General features: G+C 33.2%; 2 protein-coding genes and 1 long non-coding RNA gene across 3 annotated transcripts; all 3 read right to left on the bottom strand.

Annotated features, from left to right (window-relative positions):
- Positions 1–691: 691 nt before the first annotated feature.
- LOC138313637 (uncharacterized) lies at positions 692–6,959 on the bottom strand. Its single transcript, XM_069253988.1, has 5 exons — positions 6,834–6,959; positions 6,094–6,313; positions 5,367–5,655; positions 4,382–4,532; positions 692–761 (listed from the first exon to the last, which is right to left on the bottom strand). The coding sequence occupies exons 3-5, from the start codon at positions 5,641–5,643 to the stop codon at positions 692–694; spliced, it is 498 nt and encodes a 165-aa protein (XP_069110089.1). The 5' UTR covers positions 5,644–5,655; positions 6,094–6,313; positions 6,834–6,959.
- A 2,469-nt stretch (positions 6,960–9,428) lies between these two features.
- Positions 9,429–10,920, bottom strand: LOC138313638 (uncharacterized). The gene is made up of 3 exons (XR_011207233.1): positions 10,844–10,920; positions 10,268–10,410; positions 9,429–9,536 (listed from the first exon to the last, which is right to left on the bottom strand). It is a non-coding gene; the product is annotated as an uncharacterized lncRNA (long non-coding RNA).
- An 8,835-nt stretch (positions 10,921–19,755) lies between these two features.
- LOC138313639 (E3 ubiquitin-protein ligase rnf213-beta-like) lies at positions 19,756–26,838 on the bottom strand (the record flags this gene model as incomplete). Its single annotated transcript, XM_069253989.1, has 7 exons — positions 19,756–19,863; positions 21,145–21,252; positions 23,070–23,227; positions 23,905–23,987; positions 25,261–25,502; positions 26,195–26,312; positions 26,716–26,838. Coding segments are annotated over 7 exons (940 nt in total), but the record flags the coding sequence as incomplete, so codon positions are not given.
- Positions 26,839–27,877: the final 1,039 nt, after the last annotated feature.

Raw genomic sequence — 27,877 nt, 5'->3', positions numbered from 1 at the left:
CATGCTCCATTATCATTATACCTTCATAACCTCAACAAAATAAATATTTATTTCTTAAATAACCTAAGCTTAAATATACCGAATTTTTAGTGCGCGGACATACATCAACATCCTTTGTATACGGTAATATGTATATTGCCTATTGAAGGTAATTGTTCAGATGTTAGGTATATTGTGAATTATGTTTACGTAGTAATTTTGATTTACAACCAGATTAGGAAGATTGTAGGGCCTCCTTATATGCACTGAAAACAACACGCTTACATTTTTTTTACAAATTTAAGCGGATTTCAATTCATTCCCATAATAGTACACAAAATTAAGTATACTAAACGTAAGTTCATGTCTTTAATAATAATTATAGAATAATACTGAAGAGTAAGATTGTATTCACTGTTTCTTGTTTAAATGAATTAGTATGAGGTTCCCTTGTCTCCACCACATGCTAACATCGTTGCCAGTTGCATCATTCGTTTTTTAGAAGTTATCTACCAGTGGCTTGACAAGAGTGTACTGTTTGCCAGGTATGGTAACCCATTAGTTCGAGTTACCCCTGACCCAACCCATGCCATGTTGACGTCAATCGTCCAATGTGTCCCGTTGTACCCCTAGTCCCCGTCCCAGTACCAGTAACTGGTCCTCTACTAGGCATACTATTGATCCCTTCTGACGCAGTCACGTCCACCCCGATTTAACGAATCCGCAAACTTAGGTCTGCAAGGTTCGTCTCTCCCAAGTCGCCCTCAATTCTTCTCCATTCTCTAGATTTACAAAAGTAGTTTTAAAAATAGATTAGCCTATTTGACCCCTTGTGGCCTTTGAATAGAAGACAAAGTCATTACATTGAAACAAATACATCAGTAGCATTTCATGTCCTCCCAGCATACCGTAGATTAAATATAAGTAGTCTCGGCCTTTCGGTTCTAGTATAAAAGTAATTTAAAGATTTTAACCTATTTGGTCCCTGTGACCTTGAATGAAGGCCCAGGTCATTCATTTGTACAACCGAGCCCTTTAACCGAGCGTGTCACAGGCCCAATAATGAGAAACCCTGGGTCTTTCAGTACTTGATAAGAAGTCCTTTAAAAGATTTTTTTTTTTCTTTTTTTTTTTTTTAGATTTTAGAGCCTTTTTTGACCCCTGTGACCTTTTCTCATATGCTACCATCGTGTGAAATTTCATTAAAATCCGTTGATGTTTTCTCAAGTAATCGTTTAGAAACCAAATTTTTAAAACAATTTATGTTTAGTAACAGTGACATTTGTAATTGACCATTTGACCCCAAAATCAATTCCAAGCTGTATTTTTCCTGATGCTTCCATATGTTTGAAATTCGATTAAAATCCGTTCGAATTTTTCTCAAGTTATCGTCTGGAAATGAACTGACAGACAGACAGACAGACGCGACAGACGGGAACAACATTATACGTCCCCCTCTGGTGTTCGCCGGAAGGGACTAATAAAGAAAGTATAAACGATTGCCATTTGCATATATCTTATTTATTTATTAAGAAATTTTAGATATTTTTTTTTGTAATTTCCCCACAAGAGACTTATTATACTGGCATCAGTTTTATAACTATTGTGTTTTTATATTTATTCAATATCAAAAATACATATTAGTAATAGTAATACCTTGTGTGTCTGCAAGCAATCTTGCGATATATTCTATCGATGTTAGAGTATATTATCCAAGAGAATGGCAGTCTGGCTTGAAATGGGCTGGTCATCGTAACCTGTTGTTTTCCTCAACAACGTAGATGGAATATCTTTTTCATCAGATTTCATCGTTTCCTGCATGCTTTTGTGATACTGCATGATCATGTTTTCTTCATTGTTCAAAACTTTCAAAAAGAATATTTATCCTTCCAACTTGACCTTTTTGTCCAGATTGTAAGAAACATTTGAGAAGGTCCAAATTCCTGGTTGGTATCCCAAGAATGATGTGGCATATGTCAAGGAGGTAGACATTTCCATTTCAATCAACACATCGTGTAACTGATCGCCTGAAACCAATATGGACGAATTTTTCCATAATTGTACGAGAGACCTAGATGGCCTGTATCGCTCACGTTGTTTATTAAAGTAGCTATCATAAAAAAACTCTTGGAAATTGACATTTGCCAAATATACCCTTTTTGGGCCCCTAAAGCTAATGAGTTACCATGCAACGCATTAGAGTGCGAATCCAATGCTTTGGTTTATAAGAAAGTTCGTTTATCAATGAAAGCAGCCAATTGACTACCTTGGACTTCGCCCTTCAGGGGGGTCAGCCTAACCATTTGTTGAATTTTGAATCACCACTATATACGCTAAGTATGTTGCCAATGCAATATGAGTGCTATACAATGCTTACTTTTAGAGAAGTAATCTTTTATATGGAAATAGCCAAATTGGAACTTTTGGCCCCGCCTTTCAGACCCCCGGGGGTCAGCCTAACCATTGTGTTTGAATTTTTAATTCCCTACTATATAACGCGATGGGCTTGCAATTGTAATCTGAGTGCAACTACCTCAATGCTCTACTTTAGATAAATAATCTTTTATATGGAAATTAGCAAAAAATACCCTCTTTGTGCCCCGCTCCTCAGGACCCCTAGGAGGACAGACCTAACCATATGGTTTAATTTTGAAATCCCCACTTTATAAGGATGCTGCCCGATGTAATTATAAGTGCTATCCTATGCTTGGTTTCAAAAGAATAATCGTTTATATGGAAATAGCAAAAAAATAGACCCTTTTTGGCCCCGCCCCCCAGACCCCTGGGGTCAGCCTAATCCATTGGTTTAATTTTTGAATCCCCACTTTATAAGGATGCTGCCAATGTAATATGAGTGCTAACACAATGCTTACTTTTTAGATAAATAATCTTTCATAACTGGAAATAGCAAAAAATACCCTCTTGGCCCCGCTCCTTCAGACCCTGGAGGTCAGCCTAACCATTGGTTTAATTTTGAATCCCCACTTTATAAGGATGCTGCCGATGTAATATAAAGTGCTATCCAATGCTTGGTTTCAAAGAAGTAATCGTTTATATGGAAATAAGCAAAAAATACCCTTTTGGCCCCGCCCCCCAGACCCCTGGGGTCAGCCTAACCATTGGTTTAATTTTGGAATCCCCACTTTTATAACGATGGCTGCCGGATGTAATATAAGTGCTATCCGCAATGCTTGGTTTCAAAGAAGTAATCCGATTTATATGGAAATAGTCAAAAAATAACCCTTTTGCCCACGCCCTTCCAGACCCCTGGGGGTCAGCCTAAACCATTGGTTGAAATTTTGAATCCCCACTTTATAAGGATGCTGCCAATGTAAGCCTTGCTACCCAAATGCATACTTTTAGATTAATCTTTTCTATGAAATAGCAAAAAATACCACTTCGAGGCCCCCACTCCTCAGACCCTGTGGAGGTCAGCCTAAGTTTTAATGTTGAATCCCCACTTTAAAGGATGCTGCCGATGTATTATGAGTGCTATCCAATGCTTACTTTTAGAGAAGTAATCTTTTATATGGAAATAGCAAAAATTGGAACCCTTTTGGGTGGCCCCGCCTTTCCCCAGACCCCTGGGGTCAGCCTAACCATTGGTTTAATTTTGAATCCCAACTTTATATAGGGTTGTTGCCAATGTAATTTAGAGTGTTATCCAATGCTTGGTTTCAAAGAAGTTATCGTTATAATGGAAAATAAAAAAAAAAAAAAAAAAAAAAAAATACGTTTATATCAGACCCCCGGCTGGTCAGCCCTACAATTTTTACAATTTTCAATCCCCGCCCTATAAGAATGTTACCAATGCAATATGAGTGATATCCAATGTTTGGGTTGAAAGTAGAAATCATTTATAAGAAAACAGGCAAAATGATCCCTTTTGGACCCGCCCCTCAGACTCGCGGGGAGCCAGCTCAACAATTTGTACAATTTTCATTAATTGCCGCATAAGGATGCTTCTAGTCAGATTTCGTTAAATTGCGACCAGCGGTTATGAATAAGAAGTCGATTGTTGACGGACGGACGACGGATTAAGGACGCAGCGGTATCGCATAAACTCACCTTAGTCTTTCGGACTAGGTGGGCTTATAATTGCTGAAAGTTATGAAAACTAACTTCATTCATTATTTCTATTTGAAATGTCGGCAAGTCGAAACTAGCTATCATGTTGTGATAAGATAAGTCGACTTCTTTAGGATTATATTATCGACTTTCTAGGATGTAAGCTAAGTTAAATATATTAAAAAGTAGTTGTAATTCGACTGGTTGACATAATTATTTCGATAAGTCGAGTAACGCGACCTTAAATAACACAATGAAAGAAATATGTCAACACAAAGGACGTCCGTTAACAATCTGTGATTATATATCCAATATTGTTGAAATGAAAACTTACCTGAATGTGCCTGATCGACGCACGTGCTCTGGTTTACATGCATCTCGAGCAATCTTGAGAGGTTGTCCATGAATAGCTGCAAACTTTTCTTCTTTTTGTGTTTGTAATCTACGTAGAACCTTCACTATGCCATTGGCAAACGTCATTGCTTCTGTAGGAAAGGTAAATAAATGAAGAAATATTCAACAATCATGGACTATTACAGTCGTTTAAAGGTCCTAATGCGGCAAGTTCTATTTTTATCAATATAAAACCATGTTCTCATCACGTCCTTTTCAATCATGAAATTTAGAAAATTAAGAAATGATTTCCAAATCTTATTTAATACCCATTAGTTATAATTTACAATAAGTGTAAGTATGATTTTAATTACCTATGTTTCCTTTTTTTCTGGAACTATAACTATATTTACTTCAGGTAATGAACCAACAATTCAGAAAATAAATTTGGTGCACTTAACCGGAAGGCCGTGAATAACATTTTTTAATAAATGACATGACCGAAAAAAATGCATTCAAAATTTCGACATTTTCTGTCTTTAGAATATAGCTGAATTTGTTGTTGTTAGATTTTAGTTATTTATACTCTTGAGAAGATACATTATTTTTGACGACGAAAAACCCGATTTTGTTACCGTTTTTTTTTATACAAGTGGAATCCTGCTATACACTTTTACAAGGCAACTTTAATTTGACCATAACACATGCCCATGGGACCTTTTGAATTTTTTTAACGCATTTGAAAGTTCGGCGGTAATATTGCTATATTTAACATTTATTTTTGATAAATTTGGTTGGTTGGAACATTTCCATTGTTTGAGTTCTTTTCGATCAACATTGGCCAGACTTTAGGTACGTATAGCTTTTAACATCACTGGGAATGACGAGTTCTAATAAGCTTTGCCATAGTCCGAAAGTGCATTTGATCCAATCCTTTATAAAACATGCATTGTAAACACAAATGCAAACTTCTCTTTATCATATACCTTGATTGATTCCCTGAACATTTGGCGAATGAATCAGATCCATTAGGTGACCGATTCGTTTCAAGCCACGTTTAGACATCTTTTGATCTGGCCCTCTGATTTTAGCCATGGATATACAGACACAGTTTTTTAGGACTTGAGGTATATCAATTGTTGTTTCTTGTTGCGGGCCTGAATCAGTAGAATTCTGCAGCAGTTCTTTATACGTCATCTGACATATTCGTCTAAGATCTCTCCGTCTAGTTTCTTGGTTGATATCGTCTATATGCACTGACATCCATTGTCCACTCTGAAACAATAAATCATCAAACTAAACAGACACAATGATAGCAACATTAACACCGTGGAAATTTCATTTGATTATGACAAACACATAAAACAGAACCTATACAAGAAATGGGTCTAGGAGCAGACTGTTCGGCAAACAATATTGGAGCCTGCCGAGTGATCAGAGCCCCAAATGAACTTAATGTTTTACTCTGTTTCTTATTTGCTTTCTTCTAAATACAAAAAAAAGTTTATAATTACCAGATTTATATTTATTCATGGAATTAAGGATTTCATGCCAATTAGAATTTTAATCTGATATCCAAAATAAATTGTACCTGTTTAGCGGAGCTTTGTCGTTTAAAATGATTGGTAAAGCTAAAAAGGAAATATGTGTGCGTTTTTATTCACAATCACCTATTGCATGCAGTGTAAATAAAATAGATAAACATGCACATACCTGGAATCCTGTAAAACATCCTCCTTTGACATTTGGTAACTGAATGACAAGTAGGACACAGATGGTGAACTCCTTTTGGATGGTCGGATCTTGTATCACATCTTGAATTCTATGACGAGCACAGGCGATGAGGTTCGAATTTTGGTCGCCCGAATCGCATTGCAGGATCAAGACCTTTTGTCTTGTTTCAGGTTCAAACTCCCGTGACGATACAAATTCACTAAAAGATCAACGGGAAAATACTTTAAAACAATATAGCCAAGCTTAACATATCACATAGATTGAGATATTTCTACAAATGTCTTTTTATGATATCAATTTCATAGTGGTTTTGTTTGAGTACAATAAACCAATTTCATAGTGGTTTTGTTTGAGTACAATAAACCAATTTCATAGTGGTTTTGTTTGAGTACAATAAACCAATTTCATTTGACATACTTGTGTATTCATTTAACAATAATATTACTGATAAAGATAAATATAAAACCATGATAGATACTCCACAAAAAATGTTAACAACGAAAGTTAATTTCTATTAGGTTCTTTCGAAAAAAGATGAATGATATATTATTTATATATCAATGTAATTGATAAGGGCAGCCTCTATTTATAAAAATTACGAATCAATAACTGACAACAAAAGAAAGTATTTCCTTTACTTTAACCTTTTGCAATCTATACTGACCAGCATTAAGTATCTTTTTCTTCTTACCAAACCTAATATCTGATAATAACATTACCGAATCTTTTTACAGAACTCCTGATCTGTATCAAATGCCTTAGCATTTAAAATCTCAACTTGAAATTCATGCAGTTTTAATCGATTGCAAATGTCGTCACTGGCTGCAGCAGGTAAGAGTTGTGAATATGTCCGTCACCTTAAAACGAGAAGGAACAAACAGTAAATTGAAGCATTGTTAATAATCCTCAGATCACATAGTAACAATTATATCAAATCGTTGTATTCTACACAGAATTTGGTGACTATAAGCCGGGGACGTATTATTTTCTTTGTCTGTAAAACATTCTGCATTCGCGATTCCCGTTAACAAAGCTTAGTCCTAAAAAAGACGTGTTATTTAATATTTGAAAGATTGGTGTCATGAGAGAAACCGTTGAATCACAGTTTCAATGTTTTAATGGTGATGTGTTACTTATTTAACAATTATCAGAACATTCCAGCAACCAACAGTGTACATGAAACAGATTTCCTGGAACATAAAAATTGCGGACGTTTGTCTAATATACTAACTCAACAACCATTGAATAATAAGTGTCTGTGATATCTTCATCGTTAAGTTAGAGACCGATTTCCCGTACACAGGATTATACGTTAATCGATCGCATTAGCCACTGAAGTAACTCCACCTAGGTGATTTGTCGGTTTTCCCTGACGTTTCATCCCATAGGGTGTGCATGCTGTTTAGTAGGAATGTTTTACCACTCGACCCCTTAATCTACCAGCAGATAAAATATTATTCAGACATTAAAGTACGTGTTCGATGCATGGTTTGCCGTTCGCATTCATTATGGTGTAATCTTAAAGTGATTTTTATTAACAATAATTTTATGTGAAATGATTGTATTTAAAACGAAATACAAACAATGGCAAAGTAACTAATAAAAGAAAGCTTAGTAAATGAAATTTAATAAAAAGCATTCATTTTTGACCCGTATTCACACTCATGTGCTTGAATGAAATAGTCGCGGGCGTCGAACATAAAATAAAAAAGGGACGGCAAAAGAATAAACAAGAAGAAAATAGAGCTGATATATTATACTTCATGGGCATTACAGTTAATTAACTCCGATCCAATTACGCCCTTACTCGCGTCAGGGTATTCTTCCGCGACACTAGATCTCCTTCTACTTGCTCGCCCCAACCTTAAGGACGGTTAGAGGAGCCATGTCTGTACTGTATCCTATGAATACATTCAGTCTTGCTCAAGTCTTGGTAATTTGCTGTGATACATACAAAAAGTAAAATTAATATTTTGAATGAGTTTATTTTTTTTAAATTAAGTTCTGTTAGAAATTATCTTTCCACAAATGCATACATAATTCCATTGCAACCCCTTATCTTAACAATAATATCTAGAAGTTTATACGAAATACTGTATCCGACAATACATCAGCCCTACAATGTCAGGGTGTTTGAAAACATACAAAAAAAGACTATTCATTATTTTTCTAAATTGGATGGCAACATAGACAAATATTGAAAAACGTTCTCTGTTGTATATTTAACCACGAGAGCATAACGAAATCCCAGGTAGATACCATTATGCTTATCTATCTTACAAGCCGTTCTACTCAGCCCGAAGGGATTACCCGCTTTGTATGAAATTTTGCATCCAATCATCCAGTTCCTTTGACAGTTGGAATTGTTCGTCGGTGAGCAACATCTCTCCACGCACCAAATGTTTCTCGAGACGGTTGATCAGTGGAATAGGGAAGGTGTTGTAAACTGTCTGCTTCTCAGCTACCAGAATGAGTCTGAAAAAGCAGCAACGGGAGCCGGTTACTTACTTTATCATAATCATTGGTATTTATTTATGGCATCAATCTCGTAACAGGAAAGGAGAAAGTGAGGCGGCGACTGGAGCCCGAACCTAGGACACCCAAAGATTAGCCGGACGCTCCAAATTAAACTACCTGGTAACCGGTAAACGGTCTAATTTCGCTACAGTTAAACACGGGTAGCGAAATATATTACAACTAGACATTTTATTACTATAATTGTATTCATATTTACTAGTTGTTAAACTGATTAGCTGACGACTTTTTTTACCTGTATGTGAAAAATCCGACGATGGCGCGAATGTACCAAAAACACACAGAGATTGATAATTTGAGTACCTAAAGTTTGGATGAACTTTACACTTCATTCTGTTAGTTCCAAGTCCCAGGTCCACGTACTGTTCACACTGCATAGTGCACGTAGTACTACAAGGAGAAAAAAATGTTTATTGATGATCTCGGTCAATATCAAGGATGTGATTAATGCATCTAATATTCAAAAGAATCGGTATTCGATACTTTGCTTATGAGTTTATATGTATCAATAAATCTAAAAATGGATAAAGTGGACTTAATTTGGTCGATATTTATAGAAACGCATGTAGCGCAGTGGTACAAATATCACGAATGAGGAACCATCAGGCCATACAGAACAGTTAATATTATTACCATTGTCGTTAACAAACACGGTCTACAGAGAAATTAAGGCTTTGCCAGCTGCGCTTTTGACTTTGCTTGCAAAGAAATTCGTTGCCATTTTTTGTATTGTTAATATCTATATTAAATGAATCTAGCAAAAAGAATAAATAACAAACCTGGTTTAAGACGTCATAGAGACTTTCATACAGGTTTTCCAAATTTAAGAGGAGAACAGCTTGCCCACTTTCCATACAAAGTTTAATACGGTTGATGTTTCGGCAAATCTTAAACACATAAGTATAGTACTTGTACACTTTCACTTTATATTTTTATTATTAATAAAAAATTACAAGAAAGGTTATGTGAAACGAGAGAAAAAACGACATTCAATTGCATGAGTATACGTAATGAAGATGTACAACGCAGTAAAATTGACACCTAAAATGAAAATTAATGTGTTGCCATCTACACCACAACGACTTAATAATAACACTAATAATAGACTTTATTTAGACTTGATACTCGTCTCACATATGGTCAAGTATGGTCATTTTGAAACATCAGCGAAACATTGACAAGCAGTAAACTGTTACGTTGTATATTTAAAATTGTTACATATAAATTGGCTACTCTTTGTTTATATTTCTATTTTCACTTGTTGATAATGTCTTCAAAATGCTTTTTCCTGTAAATACAATTATCTAAATGTTACAAAATTATTTGTAAGCACATTTTCAGCTAAATATGGCAATAATTTAACTGTAAGATGTCTTGGTCAATCTTTTGTTGTTGTAATGCCAAGAAACATCAAAATTGGATTCGAAAAAAGTATACTTTAATGTCTAATTAAAATTGTAACCTGTAGTTCAGAAAAAAAAACAATCCTCAGACTACGATACACTAATAAACAGAGTGTCAGAAAGTCATGTATATTAATATCCCTCTGACAAGGTAATTGAAGAGACTGCAGTGGCTATGTAATAAAGCGTTTCATTTTATATTTTATTACAGATACCTGCGTATATTCCTGGTCCTTTGGAAAGCTGCTGCCGAACAAAGTGGTCAACTGAAGATTCTTGATCGTCAGGATTTGGTGTTGTAACATGGGAAGGAAGCTATAGTTTCTCTGTGAGCAGCAGGAGATACCGATTCTCTAATCTGGATATAAATCGAACATGGATGCCATATATGATGAAAAATGCACATGTTGTAGTAGACAGACAGTCAGAAGTATAATATATGTAAAAGTTTACGATTTTGGAACATGGCCTGTCGTTTGTTATTTCAGGAGGTGCGATGTCTATGCGGTTTTCATGATCTTGATAGCTGAGAAAGGGGAGCTGCTTTTACAAGTTTGTAATATGGCCTTTTGGTTGTGATTTCATAAGTGATATTGATGCAGTTTTCATGGCCATAACAGTAGAGAGAGGGGTTCTTCTGTAAATGTTGGCAGAAGTTTTTAAAATAAATAACGAGGCATATCAGTAGCTGCTCAAGACTTTTTTGTGCAGAACGATTAATTCTAAACGTGCTGCTTCCATGGTCAAAACGAACTATTTACCTAGTTATCAACAATGTTCTGTTTACTCACCCATCAACAGCTTTCTTGAATGTCAGTGCTGCCTTGATTAAACCTAGTTGTGTGCAGTCGGGATCAGAATTATCAGGCTAGAAATAAGTAGCCGAAAATAACACGTTTTTAATTTAAAAGTTCGTATATTGTTTGTTGGGACCATTTACATGTTAAAGTTCTCCTGACATCAAATTAACAATAATTAATGAGTCATACAATGACAAATTAAAACATTATGTGGTTGAACCATAGAAATGAAATCAATGTAGTTTTGTTCTTTTTTTAAGATTTACTCTTTATCATTCTACATGTGTATCTTATCACATTTTTATAATTTATTTACATTCGAACATTTATTTGAATCATACCATATCCGGATTGTATTTAGCTTTTATTTTCAACTTTAACAATGTAATTTATAGTGCCATTTCCGGCACGAAATGAACAGTTACAGTAATTGTAAGTACTATTCTGTACTTGCATATTACAGGGTCATTTGCTTTTGTGATTGTGACATTATGTGTATACGAACGTAACGTCAGAGCTCTCAGAGGATCTATAATGACGACGTAAATGACGTGTAACAATGGATACCAATGTTGCAAAGGGAGGTTAAACTCTTCTAATATGCAAAGACGGAAATGATTCGATTTATCAAGTAAAACAGTTTATTACTAAATTCTGCGAATCTTAGAAGTTGAACAAGCGCTGTGACTAAATGTGTCCCAAAGGCAGTTCAAGGTGCATCACGTCGTCTCGAAAATTCTTAGAATCTGAATGTTTCACTCATGAATTTGTCGAGATTCTTATTTTGAGGTAGCAATAAAAAGCATACATCATTCTTGATTAACCATAAAAAGAAAACACTGCTAATTGTATACATTGTGAAAATTCCTATATGAAAATTATTTTTGTTAAGTTTAAGCCAAGTTTTAGAGCAACATTCCTATCTTTAAGGAATTCCTTACGTTGAAATTTTACATAAAAAATCGTAACATACAAATGTAGGTTTAGAAAAAAATTGAAATTAAGTTTTCCTAATATTTGTAATGCATTGCTTGGGTTGTTCCTATAGATGAAATTGTGCCCTGGTGTTTGAAAATTGAAATACAATTTAACTTTTCGTAAAGGTAACAAAAATATATAATCTACAACCCGTTAACGATTAATCTGGAGAGAGATATAATATGGTAGAGTTTCGTGACGTGTTATTTAGTAGTACTGGTATCAAGGAATTACCCATAGAAGTCTCGAAGTCCAAAGAAGTCTATCTTTGTCAGTTCCGTGTATGCTCTTCAGCCACCGGGGACAAGATTCCCTTTCTTTTTGTCATTGAACTGCGCGTCCGATGGTGTCACATTTTCAAATAAGAAATACAAAATATCAGATTATAAGTCTCAAACATGTCTGATATTCATAATTCGAACATTACAAGTAATAAATTCAAATTGAGACGATACATGGCTTGCAGGCTTCTAGATCTTATTTCAAACTTATGGCAACTTCTACCGTGGAGTTGAAAGGTTACGCAAACATAAAGTCCAAGATGGAACTTTACAATAAGGCAATGCCCTATTTTTCAATCATTTAATAATTTAGTAAATTGAGATAAGGATATAGTCTAGAAATGGAAATGGAAATTAGATAAATGTGCCCAAACAAGGACTATTTGGAGGTTCTTAAAAATCTAGAATGTGTATGGCCACTGAATCGTTACATCCGTTATTTTTAGACCATGGAAAAGACATATTTTTGCATTATGTTTCCATTATAATGATAACGGTATTGAATCATTATATGTAACATCAATTGAACTAAATCGATAAAAAAAGCATTGTATCCTGAGTATAGTGACCTGGTAACCATGGTAACCAAAAGTAGGCAGAAAACCCATGCATGCATATCTACACATGACCACCACTGTTGATGTCAGGTTACAATGAAATTAATTCAGTACTTCTGTGGGAGGTTTCCGATTTTCAGTCAAAATTATTCTATACATGGGCAAACCACATTTAATGATGTCGGAACAATTTTGAGAGTTGATGGCACAATTTAGTAAGAGCAATATTGTGAAATATTTGACAAAACGTGATGGCCTGTGTTAGAATTTTTTTTTTATCTGATGTAGAATATTACTTTCAAGATTTGTTTATAGGTCAAGGTACACATATTCTAAATTAGGAAGAACAGGTCAATAAAACTTTGTTATGGACCGCACAGAGTAAAATAACTTGTGTCGTACCGTGCACTTTCTATAAGCTCCTCTTCCGATGGAACATCTCTCTGAACAAGGATACCTCGGTTCATTTTTGCTGGATCGAGGGCCCAGTTTGAAATACCTATAAAAACTGACCTAAACAATACAACATGAATATATATTTTATTATATACATTTTGTAAAATCCCATGAGTAAAGAATGGAAATCATTTAAAGGGAAATTAGGACAGGGACATTTGTCCACAAATTTAAAGGATAGTGTATTTTCATCAGTTTGCGAGTTCCAAGATGGAATAAGAGTTTAAAATAAAAAATATATCAGATTGAGATATAAGGTTTTGATTCAACAGTTTGAGTATAAAATATATTGAACACCAATTGTAATTCGGATAGGCCATTTACCTTTTTGAAAGGCTGCGGAGTTTTCAGGTAAAGCATCCTTATCTGATCCGTCTTCTAGAAGTGGATGCAACGCCCTACGACAATATATAAATACATAATCACAGATTGATAGGCAAAACAACTAAACAGAGACTCTGACAAAAAGAAACACGTTCTTCAGAACATGTAATAACTAATGTACGGGTAAATATTTAAAGCAGAAGTAAGTGTAGAAAAAGGAATAGCGGCGGTTGATAATAATTATGTACTTTCATTGTAAAGTTTTTGTACTCTATTGAGGAGTTTTAAAGGTTTTTATTAGAAAAGTAAACATACAGTATAATAATTGAGCTAGGTTTCCCATATTGAGCATAGGTGATGATGTTGGAAATGTGTACAAGTTTTTTCGATTTCGTTCTTCTCTTTCTTAGAATAATTTCCACCCATTAACTTGCATACTGCCTTAATCTAGCTTTTGGTTTATTAGATAGGCCCAGGTTATCGTCGAGTTACTATCAATGTTGTTTTATCCACATATGGAATATATCAATGCTCTTCAATTTTGCTTTGACATATTCCAGTGGTGGATATGTCGACAGTGATAGTAATAGTGCTCGACCGTTAGAATATACCTTCAGAGGCATATGTGGTGAGTCCTCTGCCAATCCAATTTCGTCCAGAACAACAACGGAAACGAATTTCTGAAGGTCCTGTGTTTCTTGCAACCCTGCAGCTTGTTTGAAAGTCCGTATAATTCCGTCTGATGTAGACAGCGGACTGCAATTGATACGACAGCATTTGGGCCTGAAAATGGAAAACAAAGAGTAAATTTGGATATATTAGGCAAGCGGCTTTCTTCTAATGTACGAAATGTGGATGATTACCGAAAACATATCTAACCTGTGGTTGTTAGGAAGTCAGGAAATTAACGATAAAACGGTAAATAACAATTTCGTATATCGAATTATATATAGTGATAACCACCCATAATCGTTATCTATATTAAATAAAAAGGAGCAAGGCATATCAATGTAGTTAATGTTTCATGCTAAATCTAGCTTTTCTGATTGACCGATTCTTTTTTTTCATCTACTCACAAAAAATATAATTCGAGAATGGCGCGAATACCCAAAACGTTATCGTGACTTTCAAAATAGAAATTAGTGACGTTGCGTATTGATTCAGAAAAAATGGAAATTCAAATTGAATCGTAAGTGTAAATGCATATTATATTATTGAAAAAGTCTGAAAAAATTGATTATAAGCATTGATGTCACTGCTTTTTTGTATTTTGTCAGTTTGCAAATAAAATTACTTTCATACCCCATGAAATTAAAAAATGACATCAATGCTTATAAATAAAATTCCAGACTTACGCCAATGAGCAATACCAATTTATGCTTCTTAAGAGTGATACTGCATGCTTTGGTTTAAAACCAAACTTTATTATTTTCAAAATTGTACATAAATAACAATATATTATATAAAGTAAGGATTCAGAAAAAAATGTTAGTTCGAGATATAAAAATTATGAAAGGAGTGGAACATGAGTTTTTTGTCAGCAATGGACATATTAGGATATCCGTATAGTAACATATCAATGGGTGTATCCAGGAGGAAGAATTAGAAAATTAAAGTCTTTCCTGATATCTCTAAAATTACTAGCAATGCAGATACATTAGTTTCCCAGTAGCTCTTCATTTGCCTTACAACAGCGAAAGGAGGGGACTTTCTCTACATATAAACTTAAATGCATTTTTGAAATGCAAACAGTTCAATTCTCGCAACATATCAACTTGAATTCGATTAAAGACGATTACTTGTAAATGGATAACCAGGAAGGCGACTTTTGCAGAATATTCTCGTGTAGATATTTTTTTCTACAAATTACTTACCATAGATAGCTTATATTTTTTTTACTTCGAATGGGAAGAGAATTTCCAAAGCGACGATAGAAGACGACAGAAAGATTTTTGAAAAGAAATACAATTTATAGCATAAGACATTACTGAGATAGCTAGTAGATTGTAATTGGTGTGATGTCCTGTCCTGCACGGGGGATAACTGCATTGAGGGACATCGTTTTAACGAACCCACATATAATCCATACAAAATAGCATTTATTGTTTGTAAAAAACGTTTCAGTAGCATTGCCGTTTGCTTTTATTTTAAACAATACATGACTATATCTTTACTTTATCAACTATTTTCTTATCTTTATATTAACCTTTTTTACCTCTTATGAAAACTAGCGAGGGATCACGTTTTCAAAAAACGCAAGTAAATAGTTTAAAAACCTAAAACGGGGAAGGCGATCTTTCCGTTAAAACAAAGGATTAACATTGTTATCATACCGTGCAGCCGGTCGCTCAGAAGTAGGCGAATCTAACCTTTAGAAATTCGGACTTAAATGCAACCTGTATATGTAAATGACTTGCCTGCTTGAATATCTTAAAAAGCGTAGTTTTTGAAGCCGCTCCCTGCAATCGTCTCAGTAAGAATAGCCTTTGCTGAGTGACTTGGAACTTTCCTCGGATTTAGCCAACAAGAAACCAGCGGTATCCGCAGCAGCTCAATACACACTGTCAGTACAGGAAGACAGTTCTCACTTAAGGTGCATGGTATTCCTCGCGATAATATTGGTCCATATTAAACAGTTGGTTCCAATATCACGTCTGTAGGCTGTTCTGGTACCACTTAATTGCCATATAAAGTGCACTTAACATATACAATTAAATAGCTATCACCAATACATTGTGTTCAAGTTTTCATAATTACCAGTAACACAACCACTGAAATGTGTTTTACTACATCTTCAAATTTTCTTATAATCATTTATCATTACTCAAAATTCTTTTTTTCAGAAATCACTCGTAAACGTTTAAAAATCATTTTTCCTTATTTTCAACCATAGAAACCACCTGTCTCGGCTATTCTAAAGTTGATTTATGAGAACAAAAAAAGGAATCCTGTTACATACAATCGATTCTGGACGTAAATATAAGCGTTTAACGCCAAACAATCGATTTCTGATCCCACTTCCATTTTGATTAGCGGGGACGTTTGATTAAACAATAACTTACGATCTTATTTCCTGTTACATAATCGTTCCGGCTCTCTCAGGTAAAAGGCATTTATACACACCGAAAATGTTAGGAGATATGAACTTGGAATATTTATCTTTGTCTTTCAGGGACAGACAGATAGCTTAACGCCCAAGGCATAAGGGATAAGTGATCTGGTCTTTCGGCGACAATACATGTCGAACCTTTCATCAACTTTAACAAATTTTTAAAAAAAATAAAAGAAATTTATGAAATAGAGTAAAGAAATCACCAAAACCAAGTATACATCATGTACATTGATTTGTTTTCCCTTGTAATAATTTGCTTTTATGGAAATACAGACAATAAAACTGACTCCTATTTATGGAACGCCCATAGCTGTCTCATATGGTTCTAATATACTATATGAATTTGTGTTCTCATTATATTGTATGGTTTTATCATTATATGATTTGATCTTATCAATATATGGTATCATTTTATCTATATTTGATTTAATCTAACCAATATATCATTTGCTTCTATCACTATTTTATTTTCAGTTGTCATGGTATTATTGTCTTTTATCATTATATCAATCGATGTTATCACTATTTGATTTGGTGACATATATTTGATTTACATCTACCATTGTTTTATTTGGTGTTATTATTGTATTATTTTCATTTATCGTTATATTATTTGATTTCATCTTCATTTTATTTGATTTCATCTTTATTTGAAGTATAATCATATAATGGAAAAGTACAACCATATAATGGAAAAGTATAACCATATAATGGAAAAGTATAAACCATACAATGGAAAAGTATAACAATACAATGAAAAAGTATAACCATATAATGGAAAAGTATCACCATACAATGGAAAAGTATAACCATACAATGGAAAAGTATAACCATATAATGGAAAAGTATCACCATACAATGGAAAATTATAACCATACAATGAAAAAGTATAACCATATAATGGAAAAGTATCACCATATAATGTAAAAGTATAACCATATAATGGAAAAGTATCACCATACAATGGAAAATATAACCATACAATGAAAAAGTATAACCATACAATGGAATAGTATAACCATATAATGGAAAAGTACAACCATATAATGGAAAAGTATAACCATATAAAGTATCTATGGAATAAAATAATGATGTTTGGGAATAATGTAAAGTAGAATCATACAATGGTAAAATCATATCAAATAAAGATGAAATCAAATCAAATAAAGATGAAATCAAATAATTATAACGATAAATGAAAAGAATACAATGATAACACCAAATAAAACAATGATAGATGTAAATCAAATATATGTGTCACCAAATCAAATAATGGTGAAATCGATTGATATAATGATACAAGAAAATAATACCATGACAAATGAAAATAAAACAATAGTAAAAACAAATGATACATTGATCATATCAAATCAAATATAAATAAAATTGATACCCATATATTGATAAGAATCAAATCATATAATGATAAAAACCATATAATATAACGAAAACACAAATTCAAATAGTAAATTTAAATACTTTTATTAATTCCCTTAAATTGGAGGTTGGATCAGGAGATTATGCACCTGCGAAGGGAAATGGAAATCTATTTTAAAGGAACACATTGATTTTGATTTACTATTAAATGTTGGTGGTGAATATATTTTAAAATGTATTAACCTTTGTATAAATGATTTTTGGAAAGATACTTTTAAAGCCTAGTATAAATTGAACAGTTCCAAAGAAGTTAAAGATTTACAAAATAAAAATCCTTCTTAACAGAAAGTATCTGGCATAACAAAAATATAACTGTTGGTGGTAAACCCGTTTTCTACAGGGCTTGTATAATTTAGGAGTTCACACAATTGCTGATCTTCTGAAAGATCAAATAAACATAAATTTTTACTCTTTTGAAGAATTTTTACAAAAAATATGATAATTTACACACCAACTTCCTTCATTTTCAAGGACTAATATCTGCTGTTCGTAAACGTCTGCCTAACCCTCGGCCGCAAAACCTATTACCACTTATACGTCCATATGTTCCCCTAAATATACAGATTTTCTTTTCAAATATAAAAAATTCAAAATTTCTATATATTATTCTTAATAAGTCAGAAACTGAACCTACCGGTAAGCTGAAATGGCAAGAAGAATTTTTATTAGATGAAGAAGAGTGGAAGCATATTTATAACATTCCTTTTTAAGTAACAAAAACCACTAAACTTCAATGGCTTCAGTTTCGTATTTCTCATTGTATTCTGACCACCAATTCAAAATTATTTAAGTATAGTATAGTAGCTAGCCCTATGTGTACTTTCTGTAATTCAGAGAGAGAAACAATTATTCATTTAATGTGGGAATGTCGAGAAGTACAAAATCTATTGCAAAACTTTGAAACTCTTTTAGATGCTCTTTATATTCCTTTTTCAATTAACAAACAATCTTTTCTTCTTGGTCTTACAACTAACAACCTTAATGCACCTGTTGATAATGTTATACTTTTAATCATTAAACAATACATTTACAGAACAAATCCTGACAGCTTCCGGTATTACTTTACTATTAACAATTTCTCTACTATTAGATAAAAAATACATATTTCCACATCTCGACTCTATCCTCCTATACAACTATTTCCTCTCTAAACCTATCTTCTTAACCTCTTATAAATGTCATGTATGTCTGAACGAATGTGGGTGTATGGAAACCTTTGAATGGATATAATAATTAAAATAAGTAAACTCTTTGGTATTTGAGTGAGGGTGTGTTTTTGTGTGTGTAAAAGTATAAATGTGAATGTCATGTAAAATTGATGCAAATGAAATATTTTGTTTTTGTATTTATGATGTTAAATTAATTGTCTTTGTCTGTATTGTCTGTAAAAATGAAAATGATTTCAAAAGATAAAAAAAAAAATAAAAAAAAAAAAAACTGTAGTTTTAAATAAGTACTTTCATAAATGATAAACAAACATCAGACTTTATGGAAACATGGGACAATTTAAACAATAATAACAAAACAAGAAGACAAATGTTTGAAACTATTAGCACACCTATTTAATATATTTGCAACCACATTTCCATGTGTTTTTTGCTTTGAAAAAGCCAATGAATGTCATAATACGTAAGGAACAGCGATCAGATGACAAGAAATGAATTCCAGGTGATACATGCATTACACCAATTTAGGATATTAACAATGACCAAGTCTGTGTTATTTGGAACGACATATTCCTCTTGAAGAATACCTACCTTAACATTCACAGCGTCCAAAAGTGTTTGCTGTTCTTTTCCCAAAAAACCATGACATGACTTGCAGTGTTCGCTGCACGTCCCGAAGGCTTACAAAACTGCATTCGTCCTATCAACAATTAAGGTACATAATGTAGCTCCATAGTTTTGACCCATGTCATTTTTTTCTAACAGGTCTATTTTCTTGTATTTTTCATGCAGTTTTCAAATTTTATAGAAAAATGGGTATTTTCGAACTATTGTTTGAAGTATTTGAGCTTGAAATATAACAACCGTACAAATTTGCTGGCCGAAAATGGAAAAATTCATGAGAAATATGTTTTCTGTAATATTAGGGTGAATGTAGTCTCTATCCTGTTGATTTTTTGTCCTTAATTTCCAACTATTGTGTTTTTACAACTGCTAATTAATTTGCGTTATTTCAAAGGACCGCCTCTATATGTAATTATCATGTTTTGCCATAATTTCGCCCCTAAAACAATGAATAGGCAAAAAAGAAACTGAAAACAATTTTCAGAATTTTGTAAGTTTTAAGTTTGTAACTCAAAACCCTACCCCCATTTCATCCAGATGTTTCATATTTGACTATATTTCTAAAATCATGCAAAAAAAAAAAAAAAAAAAAAATCCGCCTCACCTCATTTGTTTTTTGTGATATCATATCTGGATTATGTTTGTTTATTTTTATGATTTTCTCCAAATTTGTATTTTAAGGAAATCTGCAGTCGATTGTTTTAGAATTCCTGAATTTCGGTCCGGACGGGTTTCTCTTATCATTAATTCCGACGAATGTTACTTTCGGTATTTGAAAAATCCATTCCCATTTACGACAGGGACTGTAAAAACCTCAGAGATAACATATACTATTGATTTTATTGCTCTTATTTGATTTCTTTAATGCTTTTCAACATTCAATATTATATGTAGACAATTCTCATCTATTGAAAAAAATATCCAACTGAAATCGTATCGGAAACCATTCTTCTGGAATTCAAAACAACCTCCGCAGCTTCTGGTTTAGCGTCAAATGAACTGGCGCGATTTTCAAAAGTATGGTACCCTACCTTAATGTAAATGTATGCTTTATGTTAGGTACCCATTTACAGTTTAAGGATGCATGATTTGAATGTCGTAAAACTTGTAGTATCACACGAAAAATATTTAAATTGGCTAGCTTAAGGTAGTTATATCACATACCACAACATTTTCACGTTCATTGTATAGCACAATCTTCTTTATACATGTTTTATTAGGAAACCATTCTTTAGAAAATCAAAAATGTACCTTTTTCTAGACTGATGTTCAAATTTAACATTTCCCAACAGAAAAGACCATTAAAAGAAATCAAACTACAAGAACAAATAAGTAGAATGATTGATTCTTTAATAACCTTTTGATTTCTCATGTAGGTCTGAGATTCCAACAAAATCGAAGCAACATCGTTGTCTTCTCGTTTCGATTGAGAAAGAGCTTTTATATGACGAACAGCGACGGATGACTGAAAAATAAAATAAAAGATAAGCAAAGTCCGTATTTAAAATCGTTTCTAAAACTTGTGTTTTTATTAGAATGTTCTATTAAAACATATATATATGCGAGTATATATACCCTGCGAGTATTGTCTATTATGACGTCATCATTTACTATGACGTCATCTTTTTTGTATCTAAGCTAAAGTAAATAAACAATCGCCTGAAGATGGCCTGAAAGGCCTGAAAACGTTAGCGAAAAGGAATGCCGTGTTGATATATTTTTTTCTTAATATCTACTGATGCACGACGTCTTTTAAAAGTTTAAGTATGTATATATATATATATATATGATTTAATTCCATATGTTACATTCATTTCTATTGGTTAGATCTTTGAGGTTATTTTTTCATAGACCGACAAAAATGTACGCCAAGTATTATGACGTCATATATACAAAACCGTTTCGCTGGGAATTTCAAAGCCGCACAGTCATTGGCAAAACTGAATTATTGGATAAGATATCACTGCGACACAACTCAATTTGTTATATTGTAAACGTAAGTGTAAATCATGGAAACTAATGCCTCATTAGTACCTAAGTGAGTTTATCTTAATTAAATTATAAGCATTATTCTCAATATCTTTTGGGGTTATGAAGTCATATGAAGAATGTCCGTTTTTTTGTCTATGACTTCATAACCCCAAAATATATGAAGAATAATTATTAGATAAACAAAAATAAAAACTGGAGGATTTTTCTATGGATATTCAATTCTTCAAACTCTATCAAGAACAGGAGAAGACGAATTAGAATTTGTCTTCAGTTACAAAAGTTACTTACTTTACAGCAGTATTACTATCGATAATTATTTGAGCTGTTTATATTACTCCAATATAAAATATTAAAACTAATTAATTGAGTCCAAAAAGAAGTCCATGGGACTATTCCCTATACGGAATGAAGTACTGATTGCGCATCCATGAAAAGCAAAACAAGTTTGTTTTCATGTTATTTGATATGTCAACTGAACACATATTTACCTGTTTAAAAACCAAGTTTTGTTCAAATGATGAATATCATTTATAGTCTGTAAAGTTTGTACCATGTGCATAGTCTGCTTTTTTAAACCAACTTAATATCAAATATCATAATCAAAGGTGTTCAATGCGGTAAATATTGACCTTAAACCATAATAAGGATTTATAAATCATAATGGACTGTCGAGGTATATCCATGTTGTTGAAAAAAACGCAATTAGATATTTAGCGTATTTGACTACAATAAAAAGATAGACTGTATCAAAAATGTAGATTTATCATAAGACTGTATCAAAAATGTAGATTTATCATAAGATCGCATGAATCCGAGGTCACACACTCATGAGGTCAAAGACTTGCAATAATGCAGCCAAAATAGAGCTAGCGACTTTCCCCATCAACGGTTCCGTATTTATCGTAAGATGATGCACAATGAATTCTGTGTCTCTTTTACGGTAGGCATTGGAAATGTGACGTTTGAAATGAAATTAATTTGCTACAGTCAAAACATCAAACAACGTTGGTAAAATACCGAATTACTGTCGATTAGACCCACATTCCGGTAATTGTGCCATCACGTTAATATGACGTCACAATCAGCGAAAGGTGAGACAAATCGACAGTAAATAATACTTTATTTATGGTATGATTTTTGTCGTTAAAATGAAGAATTCTTGAAAACGGATGGATTTGCAAACTTTGATATTTACAAAAATATACAACTAATACAGCAATCAAAACCATAAATGTCCCCCATATCTCTTACTTATGAGGCAATGTAGATAAATAAAAAATAGGATCCTACCTCGCTTTGTCCAAGAGAAGGTATTTGTTTAGCAACCATTTGCTGAATATATTGTCTTTCCATTTGAAGATTCAGTTGGCCGAAGTCCCACACCAACGGCAACATGCTGTGAGGTAAGGGCTGTACCCTGTACACAAGGTGACGCATGGGAATACGACCTTGAAATATTAAGGCATCGTAATGTGTAGAAGTATGACAATGTTTGCAAAATGATAAAAAATAGAAACATTAAAAAAATAATTAAGTTATCAAAGATTGTAATTTGATGAATAAACTATAGATATTACGAAAGTCGATTGTAATCGACATTACGATATGCTAATTTTATCATATATAATCCTCTTCGAGTAATACTTTTGCATGTGTCGTAATTTATATAAGATGGGACACTTTTCATTGTCTAGAATTTCATTGTGACGTAAAAATGACGTACACTATCGCAAAAGCCGATTGAGTTTCACAACACACTTTAAAGTTAGGTTATTTGATAAACAATATCCTAATTTTGTGTTCATTTCATATGAGATTGATTTTGTAACAGTAGTCTCGAAGCTCTCTAAAAAACTAATTAGACTCGTTTCATAAAATTTCGTATGAAATGGACACTCATTTAAATAAAACATGCAATTGCTTTAAGCGTACCAAATTGCTTAATAAAATTTTCTAAATGCTTTCAATATAATAATCATTCTACATTTAGTGTGGCGTAAACGTAAATTGATATCAATATTTTAGGTAAAAGTTTTCATCAACATAAACCTGAAAGAGAGACAAAACGAAAATCAGATTATTCACTCAGATACATGACTTTCGGAATATGAAATGTATGACTCACCGAGTTTGTCGGTTGTCTCGTCCAGTTTAACGTGATATCCCAGTCCAGCTTTTTCTAGTCGCTCTATCATATCTCCGGAATGTCTATACATACACATTAAAGGGACAATTCATTCAATGAGGCTAATGTGACATAAATGTATTGTTCTACATTCTTTATGAAACATATGACACGAAATAGTGACAAATTTCACAACATTGTTAAGGATTTTGATTAATACCATTGGAATTCCAAATCGTTGATCAATACGATTAAGCAGGTACAACATGTACGCTGTACCCATACCCGAGTCAAAGACACGCACGTTAAACAAATACAACACATAACCACTGAGGAGTTGATGAAATTATTTTAGACAAGAACATTTATCTAACAATGTTGATGCAACTGTAAGAGTCATTTGAGTAGTTCTTCAAACCAAAAAAAATCTTTACTACAAAGGCAAGGGTCAGGGAAACGGCATACAAGACTATGGGGTAAATGGCGATTGAACATTTTCACATACATTCTCACTACAGTGGGCTTTTCTGGCATATCACAGTGAAAACGAGTAATGTTATTTCCATTAGAACTGTTTTGTTTGCCGGAATATGTGCAAGTTTGAATGTATTTTAGACTGAAATGTGTTTGTGATTTTCTACATCTTGACACAACTATGTTACTTAGATTGAGTATATTGTCAGCTTATTTACTTCATTGACGGACGGAGTGATTAAATTCGTATGCACCATCATATGTAATGTCAAACTTAGACTAATTGAAACGTTTTTGAGTTTTGTCGCTTTCTAATGGGTATCAAAAGTTGTTGTAATGCTCTAAACGAGACTTTTTATACGACAATGGTAAGTCGGTTTTGAATTTTGAAGAAAATTGTTAATAAAATAATAAACATTCTGTTGGCATTTAAGATGACATCTCAAATTTTAAGTCATACAATTTTACTATACTGCCCTTCAACAGTTCTGTAACACATGTTAAAATTTCCTGACAATCAATCTCGAAGAAAACTCTTGAAGAACAATAAGTTAGAGAATATAAGTAATAACAATAAATAATATATACTGATGCATGTATTAAAGAGATTGTTATGTATATTTGTAAACATGCATGTGTAACACAACCTTTGGAGGGCCGTGTATAAAATTCTAATAAAAACATCTTATAACAATATCTTTAAAATTTGATATCTCATGTTATGCGTAAGACTAAATTTACGTTTTAAAATACAAATAATGAAAGAAAGGACTTTCGTCATATATGTTCTCGAACATTTGGTTCATTGGTCTCTTTTTGACGGAAAAACTCTGAAGTATCAATAAAAATAAATTATGCAACAGAAACATTTTCGCTACTCACTTCCGGTAAGGATTACAAGCTGCGATAAATTTGAGATTGGCCGTTAATTCCAGCTTCTTTCCGTTCATCGCGTTGTCACATATAATCTCCTTAATGAAGTTGATGGCCTCTGTTGTGTTCGCTTCATCAAAGAACAAGACAGTGAAGAAAGCTGAACCATACTGCTCGACGTTCCTCCTGGCTATAATATCTGATTTATGAACGATCTCCATAATATCCGATTTAGTAGTTCCACCATGCATCTAATAACATCAATGTTTAGATTGAAATATCAGTTTTACGCAACCAAAATAATATATACTTATGGACCTATGGAAAAGATATGTTGGCCAGTTAGTTCTTAGATTTGAGGATATGATACATTTTCTGTAAAGCGTTTCCATATGATGTTTTAACTTCATTTTAATTTTGTTATTGGTCATACAGTTTGTGGGATATATATTTAATACATGAAAAAAAAATAATGAAAAACTGTCGAGGCTTCTAGATTTGAGATTGAAGCTAGAATTGATATGATTATCCGCTCGTTACTTTTGATTCGTAACACTTGTACTGAATTGATACAGCACCTCCTAATGGAACACGTTTACTTTTATGGCAGCAGAAATATGAAAGATATGCTTCGAATTCAAAATGTTTTTGTCTGAAGAACATTGAGGATTTAAAAGCATTACATCAGACTTTTTTCAGAATACTGGTTCAGTTCGGCTGGTATGGCGCGTTCGGTTACGAATGAAACGCACGAAAGGTATGAACGTTACTTTGACAAAAGATATGCTTTGATGAGACCAATATAGGTATAAGACGTATCAAATTCACATAGCTTTAGAGATATTCAATTAGAAATAGAGACTAAGTATAGCATTTCAGTATCGTCCTGTTTTGTGTGATAAATGAAATCGGAGAATAAAATAAATCATATCATTTACAATACCTTCATCAGGATCATGTTCCGAACGCCATCATCTGGACACTGGAGCTGACACATGAACTTGACGAGGCTTGTCTTTCCACATCCGGTCTCCCCCATGATAATGACGGGTATGTTGCACCTAGAAATCCGACGACCACAAACGTTTATACATCGTCGTAAATATATATAATAATAATGAAAATAAACTTCATATTTCTAAGGTAGTTACACAGTTACAAGAACACTGTAAACCGCCTATTACGAAAAGTGGTCTATGTAGCCAGGTGGTCTTTATACACAGATCAAATTATGTTATAAACGATCATTTCGGATCATGAAGACATGGTATTTATTAGTAGGTGATCTTTATGCAGAGGTAGTCACAGTCACTAAGACAGTTTTACTGTATGTATTGACATATTTGAATACTTCCTTCGTAATCAAATGCGAAAAACAACACATCCCATTAAAGCGCAAACTATCCAAATAACTTTATATAATTAAGCATGATAAATCCGGATTTCCATTTCGTCGCAACTTACTTGAAACGCATATAAACTGCCAACATTTTCTTCATATTGTCAGATGTCAATTCGTAGCTAGTATCTGGATCCCGGACACATTTTAATCCCATCACCAAAGCTAATTTCTGTAGACGCTGGGCCCTTAAGATGGCAATTATTATTTCAAATAATAAATATAATCATATTGATATTGGTATCGAAGTATTCGATTACCTGTTTTCAAAAAAAAATCAAAATGATACAGATGTATAATCTACTTATTTGTTATAATTAATTCTAAAGGCCCGGTCATACTTGCGTAACGTATCTTAGCGTATTTAAAAAAATGGGGGAGTGAAGGTACGTCTCTGTTAACTGAGATAGGTTATAATAAGTTATAATACGCTAAATAAGGTGTAATGATGTTGGTATAACTAGGAAGAGATACGCTAATGTACATTTATGTAGGTTCTGATACGCTGTCCTACGATTAGATAAGCTTATTTAAGGAGTTAATAATACGCAAATGCACGTTTCGGTACCTTATTTTTGAGACTACAACGGATATGTCTGCATGGGTTCACAACAGCGTACTTTCAATACGCTCGACCTTTTGTTTTCGGCAGCATGAGTAAGCCGACTTTCAAGTCATGTGATAAATATTAATGCTCCCCTAATACTATGGATGACATGGATATTCTGTGAAAGATCTTAATAAATATCCAGATGTCATCTTGTGCATAACATATTCGACAAGTTAATTATGCCATTAGAGAGCCAAACGTAAAGGCAATTGGGGAAAATAATAATATGGTAAGATTATTTTGTAAAATGAACTTTTGCTTTTGCTTAATTATGTAGCACATCGGTATTTTGTCTTCAGAGAAAGAGGCTGTTTGACTCCTGGTGAGGTGAGTTTGTTTGTTTGAATGGTATGATGGCTAATTGGGAACTTGGCTCTTAAATTCTACCAAGTCCGTTCTTAAAATCTTAAGAACAGATACCTTAAAGATGTTACATCGCCGACAGAGCATAAACAATACTCATCATTTTGAACAATAATTGGTGTTTAATCGTGTATATAAATAATGTATGTCTAAATAACAAAAAAATCATATAAAATATTTTTTTTCTTTTGGTGAATGCGTAGTAAGTGCTTCATTCCATATAGGACATTGTGCCATGGATTTTTTTCGTGATT

The sequence above is a fragment of the Argopecten irradians genome, unplaced genomic scaffold (assembly GCF_041381155.1).
Source record: "Argopecten irradians isolate NY unplaced genomic scaffold, Ai_NY scaffold_0801, whole genome shotgun sequence".
Lineage (NCBI taxonomy): Eukaryota > Metazoa > Mollusca > Bivalvia > Pectinida > Pectinidae > Argopecten > Argopecten irradians.
This window is presented reverse-complemented; position numbering and strand designations above follow the sequence as displayed.